General features: G+C 53.8%; 3 protein-coding genes across 3 annotated transcripts; 1 reads left to right on the plus strand and 2 right to left on the minus strand.

Annotated features, from left to right (window-relative positions):
- Positions 1-267: 267 nt before the first annotated feature.
- On the minus strand, positions 268-1245 carry MFIFM68171_03039 (uncharacterized protein; the record flags this gene model as incomplete). Its single annotated transcript, XM_071058461.1, has 1 exon — positions 268-1245. One exon carries the CDS (start codon positions 1243-1245, stop codon positions 268-270), a length of 978 nt encoding a protein of 325 aa, XP_070914562.1.
- A 1493-nt stretch (positions 1246-2738) lies between these two features.
- Positions 2739-5815, minus strand: MFIFM68171_03040 (uncharacterized protein; the record flags this gene model as incomplete). The annotated part of the gene is made up of 10 exons (XM_071058462.1): positions 2739-2803; positions 2961-3350; positions 3443-3999; positions 4063-4114; positions 4170-4312; positions 4376-4486; positions 4562-4734; positions 4785-5247; positions 5315-5666; positions 5725-5815. The coding sequence occupies 10 exons, from the start codon at positions 5813-5815 to the stop codon at positions 2739-2741; spliced, it is 2397 nt and encodes a 798-aa protein (XP_070914563.1).
- A 716-nt stretch (positions 5816-6531) lies between these two features.
- Positions 6532-8913, plus strand: MFIFM68171_03041 (uncharacterized protein; the record flags this gene model as incomplete). Its single annotated transcript, XM_071058463.1, has 6 exons — positions 6532-6964; positions 7010-7449; positions 7513-7614; positions 7673-7856; positions 7917-8217; positions 8391-8913. 6 exons carry the CDS (start codon positions 6532-6534, stop codon positions 8911-8913), a joined length of 1983 nt encoding a protein of 660 aa, XP_070914564.1.
- Between the last annotated feature and the right edge of the window lie 3871 nt (positions 8914-12784).

Here is a 12784-nt window from a genome sequence, read left to right on the forward strand (position 1 = left end):
TGTCCAGATGTCGCGCAAAAGCGACGCCGCAATTGCTGTCCAGCAATTGCACCTTAGGTATGACACCAGAAGATTCGTTCGTCCCGTCCTCTCTGTTCATTCTGCCCCATAATTAATTAAACCAACTAATCCAGCGCCACTCCAGAATACAAGCCCGGGAAGCCCTTGAGCCTTACGCCCACACCATCATTTTCTCCCTTCGCAAGGCCAAGAGTCATTTGTCTCGTCCTCAACGGGCCAGCCGCTCGCAACCCCTTGATGTCAAGTTCAGTCCGGAATGTGGTCCCATTTCCCCTTCTTGTAGGGGGTGTATAGCAGCTTCACCCACTCGCGGTCGTCTTTCTTACACTTCGTTGACGAAAGTTCCTCGGCTAGCTTGCCTTCCGCAACGGCCTTCATACAAAGAGGGTACCAAGTGTCGATCATCCTCACCAAAACGTCCGCCTGTTCTTTGGTCAATGGACACTCGGGCCCGCCCTTTAGAGCCCACTTTTTGGGTGCTGTGCAGTTCTCTTTTATGGCGTCCCAATCCAACTCTGTGCTGTCTGGCTTGAGATAGTCTTCAAGGTGGGGACGTTGACCGGCATGGGCTTTGTCGTTCCGCTCGACGCCGATCTTGATCGTCTCAACGAGGGTGTTGTATTCGACTCCGGAAAGTTGACACATGATGAATATGCGATCCAAGACAGGAGTTCGGGGTGCGTCAGCCTCCAAGCCGCCCCTGGCTCTCCACGCCTTGACGGTTTCAGTCTCGGCAACAATGGAAGAGTATATCTCATCCGCGTTCTTCCTTTTCATCGCGAACCATTTTTTTTTCTCCTTGTTTTTCCCGGATGAATGCTTCGTAATGCTCGCAGTCCCCTCGGGCCCACGATCCGCGTCCATCTCCTTCCCGCCCGCGGCTTCCTGAGCATCGCAGGCAGCATCCTCGTACTTGGCCACCTTCTTTCGAATATCCTCCGCCCAATCCCCGATTATCAAGTGAAAGTTGAGGTGGTTGAGTTTTGCCGTTGCTTCTTCGTTCTTCTCCTTGAGAGCGTTGTTTTCCACGAGAAGGTTAAAGGCTAATTGAACGGGCCCGGGATCTATCTCGGCATTGTCTCTGCACTTCTCGGCTTGGGCAAGGAGCATATCGACCCTGTCGTTCCTGGCGCGGAGTTCCTTCTTGGTCGAAGTCAGACTCTCAATGATGCCAGGGATATCGCTGGTTAAGCCGGCATGTGGTGATGCAGAAGCGTCGGCCATATCGTGTAACTCAGGTCTGGTGCGGGACACAGAAGAGTCTGCCATGTCATACGAACACGACTCTGATATCCATCCCGGATCGCGCTTCAAATACATTGGTCCCTCTCTTTCGATGTCTAGTCATCTGGAGATGTTTGTGCAATATGTCAGACAAAGTGGGACTCAGGGCACAAAGATCGTATGTTTGTTGTCTTATAGGGGCTTTTATCGTCGTGATTATGATTGTCCTATTGACTGTCAGCGTTCGATAGATGACTGAGTTTAGTAGTTTCTAGATTGAGAGAGTCCCAATGTAAAACAGTCAATCAACATCCTACTTTGAAAGAAATCTACGCTGCATCTATGTATTTTCTTTGGGGCATTTCAAGTTTTGCGGCAAGATCATTTGACAGGTATTTGTGAGGCCTGCCCGTGAGAACCAAGGAGTTCCCAGAAGGGCGTTGGAAGATGCTAGTGGCATGGTTTGGGCAATGAACAAGCTACTGACAAAGCGCAAATATGATGGTCGGGATTGCGGTTGTGGCTGCATTTGAAGGATGTCGTTGTCTCCTATCCATCGACGTTGTGTCCTTCAATTCCCATTATACCTCGATACTATACGGCAACTTCGTCCAAAATAGCCAGCATTGTACATTCCACCCTCGCTGTCTACTCTAGATTTTACTCCCATCCATACCAAAGGCACCTATGCAAGGTCGCTTACCTACCAGCTAGCCAACCTACCTTTCTATCAACTTACCAACCTACCTCCCTTCCTCACCCAGTAATCCCACACGCCAATCAACCGATTCCTCTCCTGTCGCTTTCTGCTCCAGATTACCACCTCGTGCAGGGTGCCCATCGCGCTCGGCACTTTCTTGACCACCTTCTCCTCCACATCGACTAGCCTCTCCCACCGAGAAATAAGTGGTAGAAAACACCGTCGCATTAGAAATCCTGTTTCAAGGTAGTTACCCGAGGGATTCCTACGTAAGGTGCAACAGAAAACTGAGTCCACCGCAACAGTCTGTCTCCGGAACGTCATCCCAGTAAGTACTAATTAGTAGCGCCCTCCCTCTGGCCAGAAGGCTCTGGCTTCCCAACATATTCTCACCGCCCAGCGGGGGACCATTGTGCATTAGAACATGGACGATGCTGTCTTGATGGAACCTAGCTAGTTGCCCATCATTCTAGCTATTGCCTGCGCTGTGCAGTAAGTTCAAGCAATGATAATTAAGGTAAATAAAGAGGCGAACCCTTCCTCCACTCCTCACCCACTTTTTTCTTTTCCACTTCATTCCCGCATCTCTGTCGTCTATTTTCCGCCTTCCAGTGCAGATTCAACTAGTAGCTTGGTGACAGATCAAACCTGGTTGATCGCCGATGGAAACCAGGTCGGTGGAATTCGGCATCACACAGCGCCGCCGTAAGGTAATTACTACTTGGATGGTTTCCTTAGTCCTAGGCAAAGCCACGGCGTCTTTATCACAGCGTGCATTTTTACTGTACATGTCCTACACCCCGTACCCTTCTTGCAAGGCCTTCAGATCGTTGAAGTACGCCACGAACCGGATCCGCTCTGGGAGTGTGTTACCATGTCAGCGCTTAGGACTCCGGCCCTTGTATCATCAGGTCAGTGGTGCCTGACTGTAGGGGAGTAAGGAACGGAACTCCCGACCAGCACCACTCTCAAGACGACAAAGACAAAAAAAAAAAAAAAAAAAAAATATACGTACCCTCCGCACTCGCAAACTCCACCGTCATTATCTTCAGCCTCTTGACTCTCACCAGACCCTCCCCGTGTTGATACCGCCCGGCGCCAGCCAGGTTCCAGTTCCATGCCGGTCCAGCGTTGCCTCGGTCGGTGCTTTCAGGTACGGCCCCAGCCGTTGCCGTCTGTGGAGCAGCAGCCGCAGTCTCCCTGGCGCAGATGTTTGACCCATTGATTCCCTGGAGGACCACCCTTCGGCATTGGGGCTCTGGGGCCGCAGGTTGCCGTTGGAGTAGAAGCACCGGTGGAAGTGAGCCGTTGGGTGTTTGCTGGCCGAGGTAAGGTTGTCCTTGGGCGCCGGCCTGGGCTTGTCGGCAATCGCAGAGGGCCGGGTTGATCCGGACGTGCTTGTCAACTTTGGGTGGTAGTGGTGATTCAAAGGTTAGCTACTACCCCGAAACTTTTAACAAATCAGTGCGAGGGTATTTCGTGTGTATTTTGGCTTACTGTCGATCACTAAGAGCGAGGCCGTTCGATAATCGGGTGATTGAGGTTGTGGCGGGGATGCTACTGGTTGTGTTCCACCAAGGAACATCACTAGACGCGGCGGATCTGGAATATCGAGGATGCAGCCTACATTCCCCCGCTTGTCCACCTGTATAATATTCCTCGGTTTGATAGACGGGGCATGCAGAGAAGTGGCAGAGGAGCGTGATGCGGAGGTGACAGTGGAAGTGCGGGTGAGGGCAGGTGTGTGGCTCCGGCTTTGTGCTGCTTGGGCATCAAAGAGGCTACTACTTTCGGAGGATGTATTCCGCGTTGACTCTTGGGAGAGGGTCAGCCGGGAAAAGGAATCCATGGGCGGTATCACCGGAGGATAAGAGGAAGTGGTGCCGCTCGGGAGGTTGCGGATGGTTACCGTTGAGGAACCGACGAATTCTTGGGGTAGATTAGGTCCGGCGTACTGAGCGGTTGATGACCACAGCTGTACTCGGCCAGTGTCCGTCTTTCGCTCGCCGCCAATGAGCCTTCTCGCACGCTGACATGTGAGCCGTATTCCAGCGCTACCAAGCATCATGGGCGGTCAGCGGGGGTCATCACGCCATTAGACGTATTGCAAGACTGACTAGTCGTCTACCACCCTGTATCCAGTCATCACTTGCTGGAAGCGGAAGAGGTCTGGCAGCGAAGTTAGTTGACGGCCTTTATTTCGTGAACAAAGACACCACAATACCCCTTTTACTGGAGAAGACCAATTTGAAGCCATTCTCGGTGCGGTTACTGTCTGGGCTCAGGGCGACGGAGTAAAAGCTATTGCTCGGGCCGACAACTTCAGGGGACGGCCTGAGATGCATCGATGCCAAATCGATCTGGTGTCTAATCATAAGATGTCAGACTCCAAGCTCTTAGGTCTAGTACTGTCTGGCTGGTCCGACTTGCATTCGATCTGGGCGGCCTGCGCCGCATGTGATGATCGTGAGCTGTTCATAAGCCCCTGATTGCTGGTAAACTTCCAACGACCGCTCACCGGCGTTTACGCTCTGCAGACGACTAAAGGATGGAGCATTGTTAGAGTCCTACAGGTCGTTTAAACGTACGTAGTAATGCCTTAAGGACGGCTCTTACCATGTCAAGACATTCTCCCCCCGTCTAGGATTATCGTCCTCTTCCTCTTGAGCTTTCAAAGGACCGTGCTCCTGCCAGACGTCCTTTTCTTGCTCTATGACTTCCCACAAACGGGTTACAGGGGGCGCTCGGTCATCTGCTCGAGCGAGTTGATCATACGCTTCGAGTATTTTCTGTAGTCGGTTAGCAATCTTTGTCCGAGTGTGTGGCCGACAAAACATACCTCTTCTAGCTGGCTGAAAAACCGGCGTGTTGTCATGCCGAAACGAGGAAGGTTTCTCTCAAACTCCTCAATCGAGATGTTGTCTGATGCGGCCTGATACTCGTCACCCTCCTTCGTGGCCTGCAGGAGCCAGTAGGCCCTGAGAATGTTCGCCAACTTGAACGCTTGGCAGCGTTGCCTGGATTCCCCACGGGCATGCCAGCGAGTTGCTCGATCCAGGTAGAAGATGGTTTCCTCCACGCCCTGCACAATGGGGAGAGCCGCCATGCTGCCGTATCTTGTTGTGCTTATGGTCACCAGACTGTCATGGAGTGGCTTCGGGATATCCAGCCTGCGCGTGGACTCAGTCGGCATCGACTGTCCAAGGATCATATTGGACAGCCGAGACTCCGCCAACTCTATTCTGTGAAGAAGCAAGTCGGTGTACTCCTTCATCAACACCCGATTGCCGTCGCTTGTCTCACTAAGCCCACGTGTCAACATGAAACGACAATGCGAATCAACACTGGGGGATGAGAAGTTGAGCTTACATCTCCACACATTTGAGCGCGATCGAAAGCTTGATATTGAGAGTTGCTATGCGGTTCCTCAGCAAGTCAATATCGTCCCTCACCCGGAGGAACCATTGGATATTGAATGCGGGGCCGTGATGGGTGCCATAACATGACCGGCGCTCCAACAACGCCCAGCATTCCTCAAGCGTCTCCTTGAACCTGCCAAAAATTTGACTCAGGTGTCTGGAGGTTTGCATTGATTGCGCCGGCCAGGTTTGAGAGATCGCGAAGCCTGTCCTCGCCCGGCTGATGGTGATGGCGAGGTGGAGGTTGTTGAGATTTTCGGCGAGCATCTCAACGTCGCCTCGAAACTCGGTGTATTGTTGGTCTAAAAGGATCTTAGCTCAAATATATTTGGCTTAAGCGATGTATCCGGCCTGACATACGTGCATTATGTGCGTCGCTCCACCCAATCTCGATGATCTTGTACGCCAACGACAGGGCGCCGTGTATCTCGGCGATATCGAACGGAAACATGGTCGTGGCTGTCTCCCCACAGCGAAAGAATTCGGGGCGCGGACGGCCAGCTTATGGGAGAGGCTGCGTAGGCGTAAGCCCAGCCTCCCGGGACAAGAGTAAAGACTCGTGAAAGAGGTAGTGCATTGCTGGGGAGAGGTCCCGTTAAGGCGGCGCGGCCCTGGGTTGGAGGATAATCTGGTGAAGTGATGCGGAACGGGACAGCGGAAACTGAAAAGTGAAAACAGTTGACAGAAATATCCCGACTCCAAGAAACCCCATGTGCTCGCCTTTCGTTCGAACCGGATCATGACAGGCAGGAAACAGGGCTGGTGTGGCACAGCGGCTTGACTTAATCGGCTGCCCGCAGCGCGGAGAGTAAATAGTGTCCCCTTGGCACTCGGTTGGTGGAGGCGCAAGGCAGACTCGCGGGGGGTGATGCACGAACGAAGGTGCTCTTCCGCAACCATCATTGGGGGAATCAAGAAATGTGGCTTGAGCTGAGCTACTACAGCTCAGGATATCACGAGCACGAAAGCGCGTAATGGAGGCTTGCCTACCGTTAGCACTAGAATGGTTCACCAATCAGCGCCATGTCGGCATTGCCCAGCCTCTTTGGCATAACGCAGCGCAGCGCATCTCCGCCGCTAAAAAGACGAGGGGAGATTGTACATGCTTGAAGAAGGCAATACCCGCGGGACATTCGCGGTCTGTGAGTCTCAATCACCTTAGACGCCATGGATCCAGACAGACAATCCTTGAGCACCGGTGGTCCTGAATCGGGACAAGTCCAGAACCAAATCACCCACGGAGATGATTGGCACCATGGACTAGATCCTCAAGATGCAGCTCGACTCGTTCAGGCGAGAGAAGACCGCTCCGCCATCGTTGAGGAGATTCCCACGAAGGAAGGCAGCCTGGGCGCATTCTCGGTGGCCTGCCTCTTGTTCAACCGGATGATAGGCTCGGGCATCTTCAACAGCAGCTCCGTCATCTTCTACAACACTCAGAGCATCGGCGTGTCGCTGTTGATGTGGCTGTACGGCGTGGTCCTGGCGCTCTCCGGGCTCACCGTGTATGTTGAGCTCGGCTTGGCCATCCCGAGATGGCAGCTAGCCGACGGCAGGAAGATCTCGACACCCCGCAGCGGTGGTGAACTGCCCTATGCAGGTGCTCCCATCCCACGATGATTCGCTTCAAGGGCACTAACTTCAGATCAGCTGAACTACTTTTTCAAATCGCCCAAGTTCCTAGCAACATGCTTGTTCGGTATCTCCTTCATCGTGTTTGGCAACACAGCAACCAACTCGGTTGCCTTTGCGGTCGCTGCCCTTCAAGCAGCCGGGGCAGCTCAAACTCCAGGCAAAGTCGTGGGCCTTGCCATTGCCGTCAACACCTTCTGTTGCCTCCTACACAGCATGTCCAGGAAATGGGGCATCAGACTGAATAATTTGCTCGGCAGTCTGAAGTTGATGATGATCATTTTGATGATCCTCTTTGGTTTCATCTGGCTCGACAGAAACATCTCAAACACCAACTTCAACAGCGCGACATCCTTCGCCCAGACCGCAAGGACGCCAACCGGGGTGTATAGATATGCGGAGGCCCTGATTTATGTTACTTTTCCTTTCGGGGGCTTTCACCAAGCAAACTATGTGAGCGCAAAGCCTGGGCAGCCGACGAAATCATGGGTACTGACTTCGGCCTTGCGTGCGCAGGTGTTGGCTGAGATTAAGAACCCTCGAAAGAACTTCGCAAAGGCATCGGGATTCGGGGTTCTGGCCCTCTGCTGTCTATTCATGATGTTGAACATTCTCTATGTTAGTTTTCTTGCACGCCCTGTGCTCATCATCAGTCCAAGCTCACGCGGATATGCAGGCCGCCATCATCCCCCGTGACGTCCTGCTCAGCCAGCCCGACGTCGATGTTGCCTTGCAATTCTTTCACCACACTATCGGGCGGGCCACGTCAGACCCTAGGCAGGTAGAAGCCGCTTGCGGCGCTCTGCGAGCGCTTTCAGCAATCGGAAACGTCATTGTTTTCACTTTTACCGCCGCGCGAGGTGCGCCGCCTCCTCCACTTTTCGTCCCTTGAAGCCGCATAAGTACTCACCCCCTAGCAGTCAAACAAGAAGTGGCAAAAGAAGGCGTCCTCCCGTTTTCTCTCCAACTCGCCTCCTCGTACTCTTTCACCCTCCGCCACGGCTTCCGCCGCCTCCCCCCGCACGCTGGCGGCCGACACCTGCATACCCAGAAAGCCCCCGCTGCCGCCCTCGCCCTACACTGGACCGTTACCACGGTTCTCATCCTCGGCGCCGTCTTCGGCACAGCCGCCCAGCAAGCCTCCCCGGACGCCACATTCAGCTACCGGCCGGGATACTCTCTCCTCCTGACCGCCTACGCCTACGGCCTTGACACAATGTGGTACGTCCATTCCGAGCTGCTTCCCCGCCGGTATGCGGCTGTTTCGAAAGCCGGGGCGAGAAAAAGAGAAACATGCCTTCCTGAGGCGGGACAGTGCCTCGCGAACCCCATCCCGAAACTGCCCGTAGCTTCAGCGTAGAGGGGGGAAACACATGACTAACGATGCTGGGAAGGTTCACCTGTATCGGCGCCGCCATGTTGTACCTGCGCCTCCGGCCGGGGAGTACCTGGCGGCACAAGTCGCCCGTCCCGCACGCCCTCGGGGTCGTCGCGGCCGGATGCTTTACCCTGACCAATGCCGTCCCACTGGTCGCGATATGGGTGAGGGATCCGATGCAGGAGTTCATCGCGCACTCGGACGGCAAGATCCCCTGGTTTGCGAGCCAGGTCATGGCGGTAGCAGTGCTGGGCGCTGCGGGGGCGTACTGGGTCGGGCTGAGGTTCTATCTATGGCAGAGGAGGGTGAGGCATGGGTTGACGATGGACGTTGCGCGGAGTCCGGTCTTCTGGGGGGGCGAGGCGGGGCAGCAAAGCCAGGGGCTGGTTCAGATATATGAGATCATTCGGCTGCAATGGAGGGTGTGGGTGCCGCCAGAGGGGAAGCAGAAGGGTGGGGACGAGGTGCTTGAGGCTGCCGGGGGCAGTGGAGAGAACCAAGTGAGGGAGTGGGCCGATTGGCGGGCTCCGACAAAATAATAATAGCAACGCTAAGTCAGAATAACATATTATCATTATTCTTCCTACTCCGCTATACCCTCTATAGGGTATGCCGGTCCTTCTGCTGCTTATTATACAGGAAACCGTACCTCGAAAGGCCGGATGAAAACCTGCACCAGATATTTCAGGCTCCTCCGCTCCACGAAATCCGGTTGGTTGCAAATACCAAGGCCTTTTATCCCTCAACCCCATCGCCTCGGGACCCCTGGAAGTCATCGGCTCTAACTGATTCCTACATGTTTTCGTCTTTTGTTAGGCAGTCGCTCTATCCTGGGTTTTTCTTAGCCTCGGTCCTAGCTCCCGGCCGCTCAAGTTATTCCGCGTCAGAGCACCCAGCAGTTTTTCCTGATTCGTTGTTTTGGCCGATTATCGGGACCCAACTGATATCGACCTTCGAGACGACAGCTATACCTCAGAGAAGCCGGTACTCCACAGGCGGCCCAGGACCTGCAGAGGGGGCTGGTGTTACGGGGTTTCCGTCGTGGTCCCGTAACTGGTGACCTCAAGGGCGTCAGCCTTGACGCTGAGGTAGGCACTTCATGAACACTGGCATGATCTATGACAAAGTAAGATATGATGATGGTTGATTGAATGAAGGTCCTCTGAGGACAAGTCTGAGGGGTCTTTATAGACGTATGCGATGACCCCTGGGCCATCATCCCTGACGGGATGTGGGCCCAGACACTGCTGAGCAGTGCTGGCCTCCGCCACGTAACAGCTGGGCAACCTCTATTAGTAGAATGTGACTCTTTCGGACCCCCGACGAAAGAGTTGAGGGGAGCCGGATTCGAACTGACTGCCTATACAGTCTATATACATACTTAGTTAGAATAATATAGTATTGCGTTAGATAAGTGTAAAAGGGGTATATAAGTAGAGAGGGAGGTTGTTACGCGGTGGAGGCCAGCAATGCACAGCAGTGTCTGGGCCCACATCCCGTCAGGGATGACGGCCCAGGGGTCACCGCTTACGTCTATAAAGACCCCTCAGACTTGTCCCTTGGAGGACCTTAGAACAATCAACTCATCATCTCTTACCTTATTATCAGATTATGCTAGTGTTCACGAAGTGCCTACCTCAGTGTCAAGGCTGACGCCCCTGAGGTCACCAGTTACGGGACCACGACGGAAACCCCGTAACAGAGGTGGAAATGGAGAGTACAGAAGGAGGTTAAAGTACGTAACTTAAAGGATAAAATAGAGGGTAGAAGATAGGGCTTAAGAGAAAGGTAGAGTTCAATGAGAGTATAACTACCCTCTAACGAGTACTTTGCTCCTTCGTTATATATATACTGCTTATACCTAAATACTCTGGTTTGTGTCACACCGACGGATGCGGCATGGCCCCCCCGGAATGTACAGTACATGGGATCGGGACGGCATCGGGGGGATGATCACGGGCCTCGAGCACATACCCCGCCCAGAACCAAGTATATTCGACAAGGAGGATCATGGCGCTTGGTTGGAGGAGTACAAGGAGTGGAGTACAATCCGGTGCCCGGGGAACTGCAAGAAGGGTTATTTTTGCCGCCAACATGGGGCCTGGATCACGGGACGAGACGTTTCTACTGGAGCCGCAGCCTCTGCGGATTCCCAGGGGCAGCGCACATGTCCCCCGCATCACTACAATGGTCAGAAACTCTCTGGGGCAACTGCCGATGTGGAAGCCAAACTAATGGAGCTTTGCAGATAACGTTGCGGGCTTCGTGCTTCCCCCCCCCACTGGTGTGGCAAAGGACCCTGACCATTGTTCCTCTGACACTGCCGCAAGGGAGTAGGTAGCGTGTCACCGAAAGTATGATTCTTGGTCACCTACTTAGTGGGCTTTACATATCATAGCTCGTAGGGTTGGTTGTCCGCATAGCAATCCATTTCTCGCTCGGTGGGAAGATTCCCATCCATCAAGAATTTCCCGACGGAATCTGTGCAACTAGAACGGTGAAATCTCGACGTGTGGCCATAACCGTGATGAATAACCAGTCTGGCGTTCTGCCCCATATCTTGCGGCAGCCTTTTCGCATTCCGCAAGGGTGTCGCGGGGTCGTGGGTGGGTGCAATGAGGAGGATAGGATTACGCAATGTATGGTTAAGGTCGCCGCGATACACCTCGGACACACGAGGCCAGTACCGCGTGAAATGGCGACACGGCAAGACAGAGGATTCACGAGTTTCCCGATATCCAGCGGAGCATAGCAGGGGCGGGGTAAAACTCCACTCTTCGCCTAGAGCGATGGCGGCAGGTGTGGGATTGCCGATTTCGAGCTCGGCAAGCATCCGGGCTGTGCACCGCCAACTCCACGGGCTGTACAGGGAGCTGTAGATGATGGGAAGTAGGTTGGAATTCGTAATGGGAGAAGGGACCCTCTGCCGCCGTGTAGGCCGAAACTGGTTGAGCAAGAACCGACTATTGAATTAACTGTAGGAACAGCCCGGTGCCATCGAGATAGGCATTTTGCGTTTTCGACTCTCTTGCAGGCCGTTTCCCACTGCTTCTCCGCTCCCTCTGCTCCTTCCTCGTTTTCTTTCCGTTCTTTCTGTTTTTTCTTCGTTCCTTTCTTTTTGCACCGCGCCCAAGACGCAAGTAGCGACCTCTACTTTTAAATGGCTGACTTGACTGTGCCATTACTGCGCAGCCGCAATGCTGCATGCTGGCGGGAAGCTATCGAGGTTGGTCCGTCCCGGGCAGCTCGAGTTATGTTTCATACTCTACATGAGAAGTCCGTTTAAGTGGCTGAAGTATGCGAGTACGCAGCTTTGTCTCGACTCTCTGGGCGAGCGCTACCGGGTGTTCCCTAGGAGCGCGTGTCGACTCTCTTAGAGTATTTGCCGACTTTGTCCGACAACGGTTTGGGTGATGTCCGCCTAGCCCACGCAGCACGGAGGGTTGTTGATCGTATTTTAGATTCGCGGGCTTGTTGTGTAGCCTTCCTTAAGGTTGCCTCCTTAACATGCAGGACACTGATATTTAGGAGGGCACCTGTACATAGAGACGTGCCCACCACGGCGATCTTTCAGCAGCCTGATCAGTAATTCAATAAGATCACCCCACAACACAATGTCAACAGTGACCACTCTTTTCCGAATGAGAGGACCCCCGGTCGGGTTCTCCGTAAACACCTACGACCGACCTGTTTGCCGCACCCGGCGGCCCGGCCGATCCTGGTAAGACCGAGCCCTGGCTTTAGACTAGGGGCGACTCACAAAGAACGGAACGGAATTCAAAACCGGTTTTTACGCAGTAGTTGCCGAAAAATTCAGAGGAACAACACCAGTATCTCCACGCTACCGCGTATTGCTCCATGGCGCCGGGTATCAGGCACACTAGCCTGCCAAGTTGCTCCCTGGGGATTGCGTACATCGACTGTCCTTAAACAGTCCGCTTGCCTGGCAGATGTATGTCTATATAAGGAGGCTTTTACACCTGTCTGCAAACGAATGGCCTCCTCACTCGACAAGACACATCCAGCTCACTTCTCTATTTAGCAAGTAGAGAAATAGGTACAACCTCCCAATACGTTCACTAGACCTCACTTCCCTCTACAACCGGACAACACCATGGCCCCCGATAACCAGACAGCATGGCTTCCCTCCGCCAAGACCAGACCCCTCCAAATAGGCCGGCCCTTACACCACACCCCAGGTCCGGGCAGATCGTCACCAAAACAGCCCCGTTGTTATCAACCTAGTCGACTAACAAAGGCAACTCCTGGGCGACATCCTCCTCAGCTGCATCCCATACTTCTTTATCTTCGGTGGCGGCGTAGCCGGCACCGTAGTTGAAGTCGTCCCCGGCGCATCCCGCTTCCGCATTGGCGACCGCGTCGTCGGCGGAGCTCTTGCCATCCACGAAA

Source organism: Madurella fahalii (genome assembly GCF_045866475.1).
Source record: "Madurella fahalii IFM 68171 DNA, scaffold_2, whole genome shotgun sequence".
NCBI classification, from domain to species: domain Eukaryota; kingdom Fungi; phylum Ascomycota; class Sordariomycetes; order Sordariales; genus Madurella; species Madurella fahalii.